Below are 18,049 nucleotides of genomic sequence, written 5' to 3' on the forward strand. Positions count from 1 at the left end.
TGACGGCTTCATCCCGTTAACCCGAGTCCCTCAGCGCCTCTTGTGACGTACAGCTCCTCTCACCTTTTCTTTTATCCGTTTCTCTTTTCCAGGACCCTCCCCCACCCCGCCCTGGAGCGCCCCGCACAGAGATGGGACTGCCCCGCATTAACATGGCCGCAGCGGACCGGCCTTAGCCGTGCCCTTGAGCAAAATGGCATCTCTTTGGCTTCGATGCCAGTACACAATATGGAGAAAAAGTAGGCGTTTCCGAGGGAGCATGAGCGAGGGGGTGGAGCTCTTGGACTCCTTGTTTACTTCGTGGTGACGGCCACAGCACTGCGCTTGCGCACTCTTGCCGGCCCGCTCCACCCTTGGCGTCTGTGCCATGTGACTTCAACCCTCGTGCTTCAAGTTCAACCACCCGATTCTGAAAGATGGTTACACCCACTCCCGTCCCAGAACAGGCAAGGGCGCGACCACTGTCACGGCTTGAGGGGAGTCTCCCATCCGGATGTGACCGCATGTTGACCCGGAAAAGGAGGGGGCCGAGGCAGTGGGGCCCGGGCCGCAGCTATGGAGGGAGCCGGTTACAGGGTAAGCAGTGTGGACGGGTTCTTTCGCTTCTGTCGATGCGCAGCGCCCCACTCCGGTGGCCAGCTTCTCCCTCTGGCCGTGCCGGGGTCCTGGGAGGCCGGCAGCTCCTTAGCAAACACACCATTCCCCTATAAACGCGCTGTCAGCCTCCCCTCCGCTGCCCTAGGGAGACCCTATCTTTTAGCCCCGCCCTCGGGGCTGCTGTGATGCTCTTCTGGGCCCTGCCCCCTTCGGAATTTACTGCCCCCTTCTCCCCCTCCCTCCTTCTCCCCCTCTGCCCCCTCTCCACCACCTAGCCCCCAACGCATGGCTGTCGTAGAGGCTTCACCACTCGGGGCCCCATCCCTTCGGTAAGCGTCCTCTGGGCCCCACCCCTTGGGGATAGCTCCTCCCCCGGGCCAGCTCCCATTGGCTCCCTCCAGGGCCACGCCCCCTGGGGGGTAGCTCCTCCCGGGCCCCGCCCCCTTATGGTAGCTCCTCCCCGCGCCCGCTCCCATTGGCCCCGGGCCCCGCCCCTCACCGGCTCCCGCCTCCAGGTGGTGTTTGAGAAGGGCGGCGTGTACCTGCACACCAGTGCCAAGAAGCACCAAGACCCGGACTCGCTCATCGCGGGCGTCATCCGCGTCGTGGAGAAGGTGGGCCGGCAGGGAGCAGAGCTCGGGCAGGCCCGGAGCGGGATGGAGGCGGCCTCTATAGGAGCGTGGGGCCTGGAAGTCAGCGATGCGACCTCAGGAAGGCTGGGTGTGCGGACTAGAGGCGGGAGGGGGGGGGGGGGGGGGGGGCTTCGTAAGGCTGAGGGTCCAGAACGGGGAAGGAGTTTGGAGGGGAGCTCCTCTAACCCCTCCCTCCTTCCTTCAGGACAACGATGTTCTCCTGCACTGGGCTCCTGTAGAGGAGGCTGGAGATTCCACCCAGATCTTCTTCTCCAAGAAGGTAGGCTTCCCTGGCCTCCCCCCTCACCTCTTGCGTTTTTCTGGATCCAGGCAGTGGAAGGCAGTTGAAGGACCTGAACAATCCCAGACCTCCCCTAGGGGCGTGTGTGATCCTGGCTGGGAGCTCGTGCCTTTCTAGCCCCCTCCTCTCTGTTTAATGGGGCTGAAGATGCCCCTTCGTAGAAAGCAAGCAGACACCCCAAGATCCGTGGCCCTGGGGACTGCTGCCCTCTCACCCCTTTGCTTCTTGGGAGAGCCCCGCCAGGTTGCATCCACGGGCTGTCAGCCCGTAAGAACTTGAAGGGGTGTGGCATCTCCTCTGGGCCAGTCCTGCCATCATGTCCGGAGGGGGAACAGGACCTAACTGAGGCTGCTCACTCCCCTGTGCCAGGACCCTTCCTCCCCCTGTACAGGATCTTGTTACCAGATGCCTCCTGAGGCCTCCTCTGCTGGGACCCAGAGATGAGTCCAACCCAGACCCTGCCTAAGCCCTCATCCCCATTCCCTTTTTGAGAAAGTGAGGCACAATGAGAGGAAGCCCAAAAAAGTTAGGAGGTGTTGGAACTTGGGTTGGAACCCAGACGCTCTGCTTCCAGAGCCCCGCCTCTTCCCCGGGGAGCACACGTTTGGGCTGGGACTCGAGAGATATGGGGATGGGAGGGTGTTTCAGGGGTGGCATGGTAAGTGTGTTGCCAGGCACGGGGGGAAGTGGTGTGCTCTGAACAGGGGTTTGCTGGGAAGGTGGCTGGGCCTGAAGTGCTGGGCTGAGCAGCTCCGACCCTGTCCTGGGGCCCTTGGGAAATGTGGGAGGAGAAGGATGTGGGTGTGGACTACCCCTCTGGGGGTCATGTGAGAGGTGGACCAAAGGATGGAGTGGACGGAGATTGGAGGCTGGGAGGTCAGGGAGGAGGCCGGTGTGAGGGATCAGGGAGAGAAGAAGGAGCCTCAGCTGGGGCTGTGGGGTCAGATGATCTGGGGGGGCGGGGCACAAGTGGAGATTCCGAAGAAGCAGTCAAGATCCTGAGTTTTCACTAACTTCGCAGGCAACCTGAGTGCCTTTCTTGAGAATACTGCTGTCCTCCTTGACACTCTGGTTTTCAAATAACAGAAACCCACTGAGACGAGCTTCAGCGGAAAGGGCACATATGCATTCAGGATATACTCAGCTCCAAGGAACACAATACCCGGCTGACGGGTTAGGCAAACAGCTTGTTTCTTTCTTTCTTTCTTTCTTTTTTTTTCTTTGCTGAGGAAGATTTGCCCTGAGCCAACATCTGTTGCCAGTCTTCCTATTTTTGTGCATGAGCCACTACCACAGCATGGCTGCCAACAGATGAGCAGTGTAGGTCCGTACCCGGGAACCAAACCCAGGCTGCCAAAGTGGAGTGCACCAAACTTAACCAGTAGGCCACTGGGGCTTACCCAGAAGTTTCTGTTATCTCACGAGACTCCAAGAGGTGTGGGACTGCCTGCCTTGGTTGATGACATCAGGGCCTGGGTCACTGGGACCCTGCCTCTCTTGTCCCAGTGGCCTTTGAGTGACTGTTTCACCTCCAGCCATTGCATCTGCCTTTTATGGCAGGAAGAAGGGGGCAAGCAGGATGACAATCACATATGTCTTTCTCATCAGGGAAAGCAAGAGATTTCCCGGAAGCCATCTATAGCAGTTAGGAGTTGCATTTGGCCATGCGTAATAGAAATAGGAATAACAGTGGCCTAAGCAAGATAGAAGCTCATTTCTCTTCTATTAAAAAACCCGGAAGTCAGCAGTACAGGTTCACAGGTCATCAACAACCCAGTTTCCTTCCATCTTTGCTCTGCCATCCTCAGCATGTGGCATCCATCCTCAAGGCTGCCTCTTGGCCCAGAAGGGCTGCTGGAGCTCCAGCCTTTTGGATTGTTTTTGCCTGCTCTGTATGTGTGTTGCAGCTTGGCCAGGGAGCTCTGCTCATCACGATTACTCAAGGAAGCATGCCGCTAGAGCAGCCACCATCTTAAAAGTTGCCATTCGTTGTGGCAGAGGGAAAGAGAGCTCTAGAGGTCTTGTCCTCACAGTTAAACAGTCCATCTTGGAAGTGATATGTCCCTTGGCCAGAACTAATTGCACGGCTCCACCCAACCAGTTGGATTCTGTGAGCTGTGATCTTGCCATGTGCCCAAGAAACAGAGAGCTGCAAGTATCTGATAAACAGCACTATTAACTATCGTTACACTGTGTAAACGTTGATGAAATGGTTGAATCCTTCATGTCACCAAACACAAAGGGCAGAGGTGGCTTTGCCAGGGCTGGTTCGGCAGCTGTGTGGACAGGTGTCCCTGGCTCTCCTTGGCCGTCCCCTCATGGCCCTAGTTGGCTGCCACAGCTCCAGACACCATGTCGTCCCCCAACAGCACCCAAAGGCTAGCCCGAATAGAGTGTTCTCTCCTGCAGCTGCCTTTTGATCAGAAATCTCCCTTCCTCGAGTGCCCCACAGATGTCCTGTCAGCTCCCAGTGGCCAGGGTGGGGTCCCTAGGCCACTCAGAGCTGCAGGGGAGGCTGGGTGAGCAGATATTGGGAGAGCTCCACATCTGCGGTGGGAGGGCCTCTCATCTTGGAAGTAGCAGCAGAAATGGCTGTTGGGTAGCCCCACAGCCTGGGCCTTCTGGCTTCATTGCGGGAGTCACAGATCATGCCAGTTGCTTTCAGCCATAAGAGATTAAACACAAAGAAGCGGAGGCTTAGAGAAGTTGTACAAGGGCTGGAGGAACAGGCCTGACGCTGCAGAGCTGACCTGCCAGGGGAGCTGCCACCATTGTTGAAACAGGGGTGGTGGGGAAATGGGACCGTCATTGGAGCTGTCCAGTTCAAGAACACACCAAAGCCGCTGCTCGGCCCCCACAAAGCTAGTGACCAGGCGCTGGAAGACTGGGCTGGCCCCCTGACGGCCCCAGTTTCCTCTCTGTGTGCGAGAAGATGAAGACAGAGATGTCTCCTTGCTCGTCAGCCTAACACAGCCAAAGGGCAGGAAGTGGCCCTTACCTGGTTCCCACTTTCCGGATCTGAGTGCATCTGATTGGTAGACTCTATCCTGTGTCTGGAACTCTGGCTGCAAGGGAGTCTGGGAAATGTAGTTTTCAGCTTTCTGGCCTTTGCCATAGGGGAGGGGACACCAGCCTGGGAATGGACTCACCGTTGCCACAGTCCTCACACACTTTGTCCCCTCCCTGTCCTCCCGCATGGCCCGTGGCCAGCACTGTGGCCTTTACTGCACTCTGACCCTCTGCCCGGTTCCCCTGAATCTGCCCAGCAGGCCGCTGAGCTCAGGACCCGGCAGCCACCGCCAGCCCCGAGCTGGGCACCTGGTGATTTTCATACCGACCTGGGAGGCGGCTACTTTTTTTTTTATTGAGATAGAATTCACTGACTGTAAAACTCAATTTTATGGTAAAATTTAAAATTTCCCTAGTGTATGTAGCCCAATGGTTTCTAGTATTCACAAGGTTTTGCAACCATCACCACTGTCTAATTTCCAGAACGTTTCATCATCCCAAAGGAAGCCTGTACCCATTAGCAGTCGCTCGCTCCCCAGCCCCCTCCCCCAGCTCCTGGCGACCACCGATCCATTGTCCGTCTCTCTAGATTTGTTTATCCTGGACGTTTTGTATAAATGGAATCCTCTAATGCGTGGTTTCCTGTGACAGGCTTCCTGACTTAGGGTGCTGTAAAGTCCGTCTGCGTTGTACCATCTCTCAATGCTTCATTCCTTTTCTTTGCTCAGTAATATTCCATTATGTGGCTAGACCACGTTTCTTTTTTTTCTGTCAACTTGGCGGCCAGCTGGGCTCTCTCTGCGTCTTGCCTGTTATGAACCGTCCCGTTCATAACTGTTATGAATGGTCCCGGTTTCTCTGCGTCCCCACCCACACTTGTCATTCCCTGTCCTTATTCTAGCCGGCCCAGGCTATGTGAAGTGGGTTCAGATTCGACCTGCGCTGGTGACTCCCGACCACTTCCTTTAAGCACCATGACCTCGGGCAGTCTGGCTGCAGAGCACCGTGGCTCCTGCTTAACTCCCTGCTCCTGACGTGGGGTGTTTTGGTTAGAGCCACCATGAGACTTGGCTTTGAGTCCTGGCCTGGTCCCAGTCCCTGGCTGTGCAGGGTGACCCGAAGCAAGTGCTGTGCTCTCTTTGTGCCTCAGTTTCCCTCTTTGTTCAATGAGGCTACCTTCCAGGGTGGCCTCGCAGCTCAGATCTAGAAACTCTGAAGCCACAGCCCCCTCACTCTTTTCCTTTCTTCCCCCAAGGACGCCAGCGGGAGTGATTCCTGCACCTCGGAGGAGGAACCGACCTTTGACCCCGGCTATGAACCCGACTGGGCCGTCATCAGCACCGTGCAGCCCCGGGCCCGCCGCTCAGAGCCCACGAGAGGTGGGCTGAGCGGTGCCCCAGGGGCGGGTGGAGGGAGACAGGTCTCACCCTCAGGGTCACGGCTGCACGGGCTCTGCAGCCCACAGTCAAGATGGCCACCCGGCACTGGCCTTCCTGTCGCCAGAGAGCAGATGGGATGCAGGCCCATCCCTGGCCCAGGACGTCTCCGGGGTGTGCAGCCTCCCCCGTCCCGCTGGGCTTCCTGATTGGCTGTGGGCATTCTCCCCCATGAGTCCTGCCACTGAAGCTTTCCAGGCCGTGCGGGCACCAGGTGCAGGGTGATTGGGCCACCCTGGAGTCACACCAGCTGCTGGGGGCACCAGGGGAGGCACCCGTTAGGGGCTGGGGAAGCCTCCAGGGACAGGAGCCTGGCTCCGAGGGACACTTGGAGTTTTCTGTCTCGACTGAGAACAGCCCAGGCCAGGCCAGCGGACGGGGCGTGTGTCGCAAACCACAGACTTTAGCTGTGGCTCGAGTGTGGGGTCTGCAGTGCAGGGAGGGTGGGAGGGGAGGCAGGCAGGAGGCAGGGGACAGGTAAGGGGCCTCTGGTGAGGGCAGCCGGGGGCAATTCTGGAGCAGGCACATGTCCCCCCGGCTCCCTGCCTGATTGATAGATTCGGTTGTGTTTCCAAGGAAACGGGAGGTGACCTAGAGCTCCCAGAGGGGGCCTGGGGCTGGCTCAAGGTGGGGGTGGGCTCACAGAGCCGACGGTGCCCCCTCGGGCTCTTCCCCAGCTCCTGACACTGCGCCCTCCCCGCAGGTGCGGAGCCCAGCTCCCCCTGGGGCTCCTGGGCCTTCTCCGTGAGTCTGGGGGAGCTCAAGTCCATCCGCCGGTCCAAGCCGGGCCTCAGCTGGGCCTACCTGGTCCTGGTGACCCAGGCCGGAGGCTCGCTGCCCGCCCTGCACTTCCACCGCGGGGGCACCCGAGCGCTGCTCCGCGTCCTCAGCCGCTACCTGCTGTTGGCCAGGTGAGCCTTCTGCCAGCGCCCGCTCTGTCGCTCCACGGCTGCAGCCTGGCCCCAGGGCCATGAGAGACACAACTGAGACGGATGTAAAGCAGGACAGGCTAACTGCCAAGGCCAAGGGGACTTTGGTTTCGGCCAGGACCCGAGCCCTGGGGTGGTGGAAAGAACCGCTCTTTTCCCGAGTTGGTGGCACTCTCTGGGCCCCCAGCAGCCCCACTGGATGGAGAGATCCCAGCAGCATCCCATGGCCCCTCGCTGGCCAGGCCAGCCCTGGGTCGTGTGCCCGGCTGGGGTCCAGCTCTGGTCACAGGCCCAAGGGGAGGGATTCCTAAGGGGTGGGACGCTGCCACTGAAGGGGGCGGGAACCCAGGTGGGGCGGCCTGGACCGCGCAGGACGCAGGCCCCACCTGAGTGTCACCGCGGTCTGCTCCCCAGCTCCCCGCAGGACTCCCGCCTCTACCTCGTCTTCCCGCACGACTCCTCGGCCCTCTCCAGCTCCTTCCACCAGCTCCAGCTCTTTGACCAGGACAGCTCCAACGTGGTGTCTGTGAGTCCCAGGGCCAGCGGAGGCGGGGGTGGGGCGTGGAGGGGGGGCGCAGCGCAGTGGGCGGGGCCTGGAGGGGCGGGGCAGGTGGAGGGGCGGGCTGTGACGCCCCCGGCCCTGTCCCCAGCGCTTCCTCCAGGACCCCTACTCCACCACCTTCGGCGGCTTCTCCCGAGTAACCAACTTCTTCCGGGGAGCCCTGCAGCCACATCCGGAGGGGGCGTCCCCCGACCTTCCTCCGCCCCCCGAGGACGAGCCCGAGCCTGGGTTCGAGGTCATTTCCTGTGTGAGTATCAGGGTGGACCCCACTGTTTTCTGGGTGTCACCTTGGGCACATGGCTGCATCTCCCTGGGTCTCAGTCTCCTCAGTAAAATGGGGATAGGAATGGCATCTTTCTCTTCGGGTTGCTGAGTGACTTTGCGGAAAGTGCTCACAGCCTGTGTGCCTGGGACCTGTTATTTCTGGGAGGCCTTTCCTGACTTGGAGGTGACTTTGTCATTGACCCAGCGATGGAGACGCTTCCCACCCTGAGCGTTAAGCGTCTGTTGCGCTATGAGGGGCTCTGAGCTGCCGTGGACGGCGCCTGGGAGGAGGCTGGGGAGTGCTGTGGGGTCCCCCCAAGACAGGAGCCCAGCAGGCCGGCCCAGCCCCCGGCTCACTTGCCTTGTGTCCCGCAGGTGGAGCTGGGGCCGCGGCCGGCCGTGGAGCGGGCGCCTCCGGTCACGGAGGAGGAGTGGGCCCGCCACGTGGGCCCCGAGGGCCGCCTGCAGCAGGTCCCGGCGCTGAAAGCCCGCATCTTCTCAGGGGTGAGGTGCCGAGTGGGTGGGGAGGCCTGGGCAGGGGTAGGGAAGGCCCCGCTGAGCTGCCCGCCCCGCTCTGCCCCCAGGGTCTGAGCCCCGGCCTGAGGCGCGAGGCCTGGAAGTTCCTCCTGGGGTACCTCAGCTGGGAGGGCTCGGCCGAGGAGCACAAGGCCCACATGCGCAAGAAAACGTGAGTGAGGAGTGTGGCCCCCGCCCTGCCAGGCCCCAGCCTCCCGCCTCCCAAGTCCGTTGGAGGTTTTGACCCACAGTGTGTCCCAGTGGCCAGCGTGGCGCCCAGTACCTCACAGATGCACAGAGGGGCTTGCTCCCCAAACGTCGGCTGCCAGCCTGCCGTGTGCGGGGCACCGACCACGCACAGGGGACACGGAGGCACACGGGCCAGGCCCGTCTCCATCACTGTTTGCATCATGGCGCCATACCGTTTCCATGACCCCTGGCGGCGGGCTTCCTAAACCCCTGGGGCCCACCTTGCCTCACTCCTGGTGTACGTTGTGCCCCTGCCGTGTGTCCTGGTCCCGTCCCCCGGTGCTCTCCGTCCCTGGGGGTGACGGACTTTCAACAGAAGCCCCAGGGCGTTCCGTGTTGTACGATGTCAGAAAGGGGAAGCGGGGGCAGTGGGAAGATTGACCGGGGGCTCCGAGGCGGTGACCTGGGCTGAGGGATGAGGCGGTGGGGTGTCCAGGCGCTCCCTGGGTGCCGCCCCATGGGGTGTCCTCACATCTCGCCTCTCGCCACCACTCAGGGACGAGTATTTCCGCATGAAGCTGCAGTGGAAATCCGTGAGCCCCGAGCAGGAGCGCAGGAACTCGCTGCTGCATGGATACCGCAGCCTCATTGGTGCGCGGGGCCGGGCGGCAGGCGGGAGACAGGCAGTAGACGGTTGGGCAGGGAGGGCCCGGGGAGTCCTTGCCTCTTGGCCTCGCCAAGAGCAGAGCAGGGCCATCCACGAGGAGGGGTGCGGGGAGCCAGGCTCCTTGGGTTCAGATCTGCCATCTGCTCACTGTGAGATCTGGGCAAGGACTTTTACCTCCCTGGGCCTCAGTTTCCCCATCCGTGGGTGGTGGAGTAACGGTCGGTGGCTGGGAGGACGTGGTGAGCTGGGAGCATGAAGCACAGTGCCTCACTCGAGAGCCTTCGAGGCGGTCTCTGGAGCAGCCCCCACCCACCTGGGATTTGCCGACGAGAGGGCTGGGGGCTGTGCTGGTGGCCCCGCAGCTTTGTCACCTTTGCGCCCGTCCCTACAGAGAGAGACGTGAGCCGCACCGATAGGACCAACAAATTCTACGAGGGTCCCCAGAACCCTGGGCTGGGCCTGCTGAGCGACATCCTCCTCACCTACTGCATGTACCACTTCGACCTCGGTGGGTGCCGGCCGGGGAGGGGCTGGGGCCGGGCCTTCCCTCCCCTCGGGGGACGCTGGGGGCCCCGGCTGCGCCCTGACCCCGTGTCCCCCCAGGCTACGTCCAGGGCATGAGTGACCTCCTCTCCCCGATCCTCTACGTCATTCAGAACGAGGTGGACGCCTTCTGGTGCTTCTGCGGCTTCATGGAGCTCGTGGTGAGGCTCGGGGCGGGGGGAGGGAGATGGGCCCCCTCGAGGGCTCGGTCCGTCCTCACTGGGCGCCCCACCCACAGCACGGGAACTTCGAGGAGAGTCAGGAGACGATGAAGCGGCAACTGGGCCAACTCCTGCTGCTGCTGAGGGTGCTGGACCCGCCGCTCTGTGACTTCCTGGGTATGTCCCTCGGCGGGTGGGCGGCTCCGCTTCCCGTCTCCACTCAGCTTGAGCCCGGGATTGGAAACCGGTTCCTGTGCTCCTGGGGCCGGGACTCCTGCATTCCGGCCTTAAAATTTTTATTCGTTACTTGTTCAACATGAAAAATGCTGGAAATTCAGATAAAGAAAAGACAGTGGAAGCTGCCATTCATGGTATTGCTCTTTTGCGTGCAGATGACGGTAAGGTAACTTATTTGTGAGCGTTTCTCTCCTGAAGTTGAGGATCGCCCTGGGGGAGGGAGGGCGAGCTGGCCCACTTCACTGAAGGGGAAACTGAGGCTTAGGAAGGAAGCACGGGCCGCTTCCGGAGCCCTGGGGCATTAGCTGCCTTCCTGTGTTGTTGACAGTTTTCTAAACCTTCACTCTTACTGGCTGCATGGTGTTCTGTCCATTTTAAGGATGTACCAGACAGGCTGGCCCAGTGGCATAGTGGTTAAGTTCATGTGCTCCACTTTAATGGCGTGGGGTTCGTGGGTTCAGATCCTGGGCACGGACCTACCACCGTTCATCAAGCCATGCTATGGTGGTGTCCCACACACAAAATAGAGGAAGATTGGCAAGAGATGTTAGCTCAGGGCCAGTCTTCCTCAGCAAAAAGAGAAGGCTTGGCAGTGGATGTTAGCTCAGGGCCAATCTTCCTCCCAAAAAGAAAAAAAGAAAAGAAAAAGAAAGGAAAAAAGGATGTACAAGAATAGGTTTAACCTGACCCGCTGGACATTTTATTTGTAGTTTTTCATGGTGATGAGTACAGTCTGGATAATTTCTTTAGTTTAAATTTCAAGAAGTGAAATTGTTTCTAGGGCAGGACATGTTTTTGTAGCTTTTGAAATGTTTGACCTCCATCCCTGCTTTCCTGGAAAGTTCCACCAGCTTGCCCTTTTGCCAGCAGCAGACACGAGTGCCAGCTTCCTCACGCCGCCTCCAGCACGGGGTGTTGACTAGGTTTCATTTTTCCCCCGAGTGTTCTGGTGCTTGGGCATCCCTTCCACGGGCGAGTGGAAGCCATGGGACTAGCCCACCTCGTCTGGCAGATGGGATGGGAGACGTTCCTGTCGACAGCGGGCATCCGTGTCTCGGTCTGAAGCCTTCCCATGCTGGCAGGAGTTCCTTCCTTGCCCGGGTGGTGAGGTTCTCACGGCCCCGATGCTGCTTCGAGCGTCACTGTGAACTGAAGTGAGATTGGTGTTGATTGTGAGCTTGCTCTCTGCTGAGCTCCACGCCTCCCACCCCTCTGCCCCTCCAGACTCCCAGGACTCCGGCTCTCTCTGCTTCTGCTTCCGGTGGCTGCTCATCTGGTTCAAGAGAGAATTCCCCTTCCCGGATGTCCTCCGGCTGTGGGAGGTGGGCCAGCCTGTTCGGCTGGGAGGGCAGCGAGGGAGGAGAAATTCACCAGCTATCCTGGGAGGTGGGGGGGGCAGACCTGGGGGGACCTCAGGCAGAGGCTGGGCCGTGACCCCTCCCCCCGGCACCCCTAGGTGCTGTGGACAGGGCTTCCCGGCCCCAATCTGCACCTGCTGGTGGCCTGCGCCATCCTGGACATGGAGCGGGACACCCTCATGCTTTCCGGCTTCGGCTCCAACGAAATCCTCAAGGTGAGGCCCTGGCACCCTCCCGGATCCCTGCCATCTCCCTGCCCATCCTCACCTGCAGTGGACAGGACACGTCTAGGTGTGAACCCGGAGCCTGGCAGTGTGCCACGCCACGGTCTGTACCTTGCAGTAATAGGTACTTAGAATTGTTGAAAGTACTGCAAACAACTAAGCTGTGAGCACCACGGCCTCATGCATGAGGTGGGGTCTGTTTTCTCCTAGCCCAGCCTTAGCCCTGACTCCAGGCTGTGCCCTCACACTGGTGGGGGGGGGAGGGGGGGCGGGGGGGTGCTGTCCCTCCCCCGGTGCATTACCGCCGCCGGCCGCGGGGTGGAGCTCGGGGCCCTGCCCCTTCACGGGGCCCTGCATCTGTCAAGCAGCCTGAGCCGGCGTGCACCCCCATGCCCCAACTCTACCACGACCCCCAGGGGGCAGCCCGGTCTGTCTTCCTCCGGTGCATCCCCAGCACAGGCAGAGTAGGCGCCCGGGGGTGGTTGAGTGCTCGCCGGCGGGCAGCCTGACCCACCCCCTCCCGCAGCACATCAACGAGCTGACCATGAAGCTGAGCGTGGAGGACGTGCTGACGCGGGCCGAGGCCCTCTACCGGCAGCTGACCGCCTGCCCGGTGAGTCCCGACCCCTCCCGCCAGCCTCCCCGGCCAGCAAACCTCTGACTTCGCTCCCCACCCCCCCGCCTTCCAGGAGCTGCCCCACAACGTGCAGGAGGTCCTGGGTCTGGTGCCGCCCGCAGAGCCCTGCAGCCCCTCGCCTTCTGTCTCCCCACTGCCGCTGTCGCCCACCCGGGCCCCACCGGCCCCGCCTCCCCCCGCGGACACAGCAGCGCAACCGGACAGCAGCCTGGAGATCCTGCCGGAGGAAGAAGAGGAGGAGGAAGGCGCCAACTCCTAACCCAGCTCAGCCTGCGGTGGCCTGCCCAGCACAAGCACTTTATCCAGCTCCCGCCCCACGTCCCGGTTCTCCCGGAGGCTGGGGGGGGGCGGTGGGGGGGGGGGGAGGGGGCCTCCTGCGCCCTCCTGATGAGCTGGTTCCTTTAAGCTGACACTCCGCGTGTCCAGCTGGCCTCGTGTGGGTGGAGGAGGCTGCCACGTTGGCTTGGACCTAGATGGGGAGGGGGTGGTGGCTCATGGTCCCCCTGGCCGCTCTGCGGAACCGACGTCTCACCACATGACCCTGGCCCGGCCGATGAGACGGAAGAGGAGGTCCCTTGGGGGTGACTGGTAGGGGCTTGTGGAGGCAGGACTCCCTTAGCTGCCGGAGCTTGGGGCATTTGGAGGCATGAGGATGGGGTATGGCCACCACCTGGCAGCTGTGCGGGGACACATCCTGGTCCTAACCGAGATGGAAGGGCCTGCAGAGCTGCGCGCACTCTGGGGACCCAGCCTGCCACTTCTTGTTACGTGAGAAAAATAAACTCGTGTTTAACCCACTGTCGGTCGGGCTTTCTGTTACTTGCGTCAGGACCCCTCTGTGTGGTGACAGCCGGCTGCGCCCCGTGGTTCCCATTTACGAGCGGTGCAGAGCGTCCGTCCCGCTCCTCTTCTCGGCCCCACACTGCCCAGGAAGGAGGACAGCCTCTGGGACTCCAGGAGGGCGCAGCCCCTTCCACCGCGAGGGCTAGTGGCTTTGCTCCATGCACATGGGGGAAGCGACAGAGCCAGGGAGAGGGCAGGACCACGGCTTTTTCCAAAAATACTTTAATGTTGGGTCCTCTTGTCGGTCACGTACGGTGCGTCCAAAATACGTAGGTCCGGATGGTGGGGCTCCTCCCCCTTTTCCAAGTCGCACTCGGACTTGGGGTGGCTGGGCATCGCGCGCGTCTGCCCGTTCCCGCGGTTGACGCGGTTGTTGATGAGCACGGCGGCACGCAGCGCCGACTTGACGGCCGTCTCCACCCAGCCGTGCGGGTAGGCCGTGTGCTCGCCGGCGAAGTAGATGCGGCCGTAGGGGACCGCCCAGTCGTAGTCCGGCCCGTCGTCGTCCTCCGCTCGCCAGAGCTTGGGCGTCTCCACCACGAAGCCGCCCTGGCTGTGCGGGTCCTCCGCCCAGCGCTTGACCATGCCGCTGCCGTCCCACAGGCGGTAGGCGATGGGCCCGTGCAGCGCCGCCACGTCGTCCAGCGCCAGGCGCAGCGCGTCCTCCACGCTCAGGCCGGCGAAGGTGGCCGCCGCGTCCGACCACGTGTACGAGGCCAGCAGCAGCGCGCCCTCGCCCGGCGGCGGGTACACTATCTGGCGCGACGGGCGGTCGGTGTTGGAGTGGCCGCCCTCGATGTGCTCGTCGTTCCAGAAGGGCCGGTGGAAGCTCAGGAACACCTTGGTGGCCGCCACGTAGTGCAGCGCGCGCAGCGCCTCCTGCCGCTTGCGCGACAGCGGCGGCGAGAAGCTGATGCGCCGCAGCGCCGGCCCGCTCACCGTCAGCAGCACCAGGTCGGCCTCCAGGGCCTTCATGCTCGGCTCCCGGCGCGAGGTGGCGATGTGCACGCGCACCCCCTGCGTCCCCTGCTTCAGCGCCACCACCGGCGCGTGCAGCAGCACCGGCCCCGACAGCGAGCTCAGCAGCGCGCGCGGCAGCAGGTCCCAGCCGCCCACGATGCGGCTGTACCTGCGGGCGGGCGGGAGGTGACGCGGGCTCTCGGGCCCTGCCCCGCCCCAGGGCCCCCTCCCCAGCGCCCACCCCCAGCCGCCCGGGGCTGGTTTTCACCTCTAGTGCCGCCCCGCCCCCGCCTGGCCCCGACGTCCCCCAGGCTGGGGAGCGGGGAACTGCGGGACGCGGGAGCCCGCCTCTGCCCGGGGCCACGCCGCCTCCGGGGACCCTTCCTACCCGTCCCTCCCGGGCCCCCGGGATGCGGGCGGGTGCGGCCGCCCGGGCGCCCGTCTCTCCGCCCACCGGCCCGCCCCTCACCAGAGCCGGTCGCTGAGGCAGGTGTGGGCCCGCAGGGCCTCGGCGAAGCTGAGATAGAAGAAGCCGTCCTCGCACATCACGTCTCCCAGGAGCCGCGCGGCCGGCTGGCTCAGGTTCCCCTCCCCGAGGAGGTATTCCTGGGGACGGTGCACCCGGGTCAGGGCCCAGGCAGGCTGCACCTGCCCGCTCCGGCCCCCGGCCCGGCCGAGCCGCTCGGTTCTGGGACACCACCGTGGGCTTGGTATGGTCCCCGGTCCTTCACGATCCGGTCCCCCCTCTTGTGACAGTTGAGGGAAGCTGAAGCCTGAGAGGCGGACTGTCCAGCCCCGGGTCAGGCGGGAGGCGGTGGCAGGCCTGGGGGCCGGGTCCCTGCGCTCTGACTCCCTCCCGGCCAAAGCCCACGGGCACCCTCCTTGTCCTGCTTCTCAGGCAGCGCCGCGAGGCCCCCCCTCTCACCAGGAGCGTGTGCCGTTCGAACTTCTTCATTGCCTGTTTGCAGCCCAGTGTCTCGAAATCTTTGCGGGCCTGCGGTGGAACAAGCAGGCGGCGCTGAGCTGAGGGGACAGGACCTCGGACGCCGCGCGGGGAGTCCAGACCAGGGTTCACCTCCCCCTCCTGCCCACGGGCCCCAGGGACCAGTCCTCTTCAGGCCCAAGGCCTCCGCCCATGCTGTGCGCTCAGCCCCGCTCTCCGCTGGCTGCGACTCCGCTGTCACCACCCTGGGAAGTCTTCCCGAGTCGTTAATGGCCCTCATCCGGGTGTTCGGCCACCCAGACACTGTCGCACGCATCCGGGCTGGGCGTTATTTGGCTTATAGCTATGCTGGCCCGTGCGCTCCGTGCAGGCAGGGGTCCTGTCTGTTTCAGCCAGTGCTGTGTCCTCCTGGGGCTCAGGGGTTATCTGCCACCTCGATCATTGTGGGCACAGAGGCAGAGTCCCCCCTGCCACCTGTCAGCGCTGACGGGGCCTGACTGCTGAGGCGGTGTGTCCACTGGTCCCTTCCCTGCCCGAAGCCCTCCGTGGCTCCCCAGCGCCGGGAGCCAGAGTCCCAGTCCTCACCCTGGCGTTTGAGGCCCCTGCTGGCCCCTTGGTCACCATCTCTTACAGCAGCTCAGGTCCTACAGCACAGCGTCCAGTGCCTGGACCAGCCTTGTGGCCGCCTCTCCTCCCCCAGCCCACCCCACCACCACCACGCTGGCTCCCCCTGCCTCATCTTAGCCTGGCACACGAGTGGCCATCCTTCGCTGCTCTGTTCAAGTCTTGTCCCCTCCTGGAAGCCTCGCTGCCCTCTTCTTTGTCCACCTGGCTTCTCCCTTGTGGCCAGGAAACCCTCGAAGGATGTGCCTGTTCACTCACTCACTCACCTTTCACCTCGCATTGCCCTAGGCTCCCTGAACAGGGCGTGCCAGGGCAAGGAAATGGCTCAGACTTGGCGCCCACCCTTGTCCCTGAGGGGAAATGGGCAATTAGGAGCTCCCAGAGGAGGCAAGGCCAGCTCCTCCCTGAGGACATCAGGGAAGGCTTCCTGGAGGAGGGGACATGGGAGCTGGTTCTTGAGGGATGGCCAGAGTTCCCTGGGTGGGAAAGGGAAAAGGCCTCCAGGCAGGGCAGGCAGCAAGCACATGGGTGTAGGTGTGGGTGCAGATGACCAAGCCTAGCAGGTACGAGGAGTCCAGAGCCGGGGGGTTGGGGCCACCATGAAGGCTGTGGGGCGTAACAAAAATTTCTTGGAGGAGAGAAGATGAGGCTAGCAGGGTGGGAGATGCCAGACTGCTCAGGGCTTGAACCCGAGGCTGAGGTACTGGGGAGCCCTGGAGGGCTGTGCACAGGGGAGGGGCAGGCTGAGGGTCCAGAGGAGAGGATGGGGGATGAGTTGGGGCCGAGGCTGTGGGGACAGAGAGGTCCCCAACTCAAGAGAGTTGGGCAGGAAGGATGTGGCTGACGACTGACAGGGGGAGGGGAAGGTAGGGATCAAGGATGGCATGTGCGGGTCGGCCTCGTGACTTGGGGGGTGATGGGGCCACTGTGAGATGGGGGAACCCGGGAGTATGAGTGGGTTTAGGGGGAGACGCTGAGCTTAGTGGGAGCTGGAGGGTCCCGGGGAATGGCCAGGGGGAGATGGACATAGGTCCGGGTCTCAGGGGAAGGGTCTGGAAGACATCAGCCTGCAGATCAAAGGTTCACAGCAGAGGCCTGGAATGGTGAGGTTGTCCAGGACAGCGTGGGGGGAGACGGGGATCAGAGACCAAAGGCTGATGGCGCTTTGGGGATGGGCAGTGTCTGCGGGGAAACTAAAGATGGAAGAGCCAGCGATGGGGAGACCAGGAGGAGGGAGAGAAGGAAGACCAGCCCAGGGAGGAGGCTGGGCCGTGGTCCCGAGAGGACGAGGGCGCACGGGCATCAGCGTGGAGCGTGGCCCGCCAAGCGCGGAGAGGAGCAGGGCAGCGGGCCGGCCGGCCTACCCTGCTCAGGCCCATCTGGTAGATCTCCTCCGGCGAGTGGCCCTTCTCCTTGGGGCACAGTTTGTAGCCCAGCTTCTCAGGCATCTTGTCCACCACGTAGTTCCGCAGCTTCACGCCGTTCACCTCCGTCCACGTGTTCTCGTCGTACTGGGTGAACTTGGTCAGGTTGAGGCCCAGGCTCTTGCAGAGCTTGTGGAGGATCCTGAGGGCGGGAGAGGCTGGTGAAGGCCGGGCGGGGGGGGGGGGGCGGGGAGGAGGAGGCCCGTCTGCCCACCGGGGCTCGGGGAAGGGAAGGGGGCGCGTAGGGCAGCTGGGCATGGGCATGAGGCTGGAGCGGGGCTCGATTTGGGGTCATTGGTGCCGGGGACGGGAATGGAATGGGAGCCAGGTTGGCAGGCTGAGGGCAGGACTGGTTTAGGATGGGGTGTGGAGGGGGGCTTGCTTTCACTGGGTTTGAAGTGGGAATGGGGACAGAGGCTGGGCGGGATGGGGGCTTGGGACGAGGAAGGGACCAGGGTCAGGGGAGGTAGAGCTGGAGGCCTGGCGGGGCTGGGCGTGGCTAACTAGGGGTCTGGAGGGGCTGGGCGGGGCTAACTAGCGGTCTGGCTTGATGCGTGGTCTGAGTATTTGAAATCAGGCCGCCGGTGGTCGGGCTGGAGCCGGGAGATGGTGAGGGTGACAGTAGGAAGAGGATGGAGCTGAAGTCTGAGTCTAGACTCGACTCGATGGCGGGCTCGGTTTGGGGTCGGTGTTGAAGTTCGGGCCGGCAGGGGTGTGGGGATGGAAGTGGGGATCTGGTTGAGTCCGGGCACTGGAGGTGGGGCTGGAGGTGGCCCCGGCGCGTCGCCCTGGCTGCCAGGTCAGGCCTCACCTGTGCGAGCTGGGCATGCGCATGGCTCCCAGCTCTCCAATCCAGCCCGTATTTGGGTCCCGGTAGGTGAAGATGCGGCCCCCGATCCTGTTGTCTGCCTCCAGGACAGTGACCTGGGGGGTGAGGAGCGGTGAGCAGGGCCCTTCAGCTCCTCCCACTGACCGCCCATGCCACCCTGTGCC

General features: G+C 62.8%; 2 protein-coding genes across 4 annotated transcripts in view; one reads left to right on the forward strand and one right to left on the reverse strand.

Annotated features, from left to right (window-relative positions):
• Positions 1-23: 23 nt before the first annotated feature.
• On the forward strand, positions 24-13,060 carry TBC1D17 (TBC1 domain family member 17). Its single transcript, XM_070558273.1, has 17 exons — positions 24-576; positions 1,113-1,211; positions 1,435-1,509; positions 5,795-5,918; positions 6,679-6,886; positions 7,319-7,430; positions 7,555-7,713; positions 8,106-8,234; positions 8,315-8,418; positions 8,992-9,086; positions 9,494-9,610; positions 9,706-9,806; positions 9,884-9,983; positions 11,268-11,365; positions 11,500-11,616; positions 12,152-12,238; positions 12,315-13,060. The coding sequence occupies exons 1-17, from the start codon at positions 556-558 to the stop codon at positions 12,519-12,521; spliced, it is 1,953 nt and encodes a 650-aa protein (XP_070414374.1). The 5' UTR covers positions 24-555; the 3' UTR covers positions 12,522-13,060.
• A 249-nt stretch (positions 13,061-13,309) lies between these two features.
• IL4I1 (interleukin 4 induced 1) overlaps positions 13,310-18,049 on the reverse strand; it is a 36,952-nt gene continuing 32,212 nt past the window's right edge. For all 3 annotated transcript variants that reach the window (XM_070558274.1, XM_070558275.1, XM_070558276.1), the window contains 5 exons: positions 17,868-17,980; positions 16,997-17,198; positions 14,991-15,059; positions 14,535-14,671; positions 13,310-14,234 (listed from right to left, as the gene is read on the reverse strand). In XM_070558274.1, coding sequence (XP_070414375.1) covers positions 13,328-14,234; positions 14,535-14,671; positions 14,991-15,059; positions 16,997-17,198; positions 17,868-17,980 — 1,428 coding nt within the window. In that variant the 3' untranslated portion in view covers positions 13,310-13,327. The remainder of the gene's footprint in view (positions 14,235-14,534; positions 14,672-14,990; positions 15,060-16,996; positions 17,199-17,867; positions 17,981-18,049) is intronic.

The sequence above is a fragment of the Equus przewalskii genome, chromosome 9 (genome assembly GCF_037783145.1).
Source record: "Equus przewalskii isolate Varuska chromosome 9, EquPr2, whole genome shotgun sequence".
Classification (NCBI taxonomy): Eukaryota; Metazoa; Chordata; class Mammalia; order Perissodactyla; family Equidae; genus Equus; species Equus przewalskii.

What these genes read in the sequence shown, in the direction of transcription:
- TBC1D17 (XM_070558273.1), top strand. Translation starts at nt 556, where the DNA reads ATGGAGGGAGCCGGTTACAGG. An exon ending in CGCTACCTGCTGTTGGCCAG is followed by an intron (nt 6,887 to 7,318) that starts GTGAGCCTTCTG and finishes TCTGCTCCCCAG; the next exon opens with CTCCCCGCAGGACTCCCGCC. An exon ending in CATGTACCACTTCGACCTCG is followed by an intron (nt 9,611 to 9,705) that starts GTGGGTGCCGGC and finishes GTGTCCCCCCAG; the next exon opens with GCTACGTCCAGGGCATGAGT.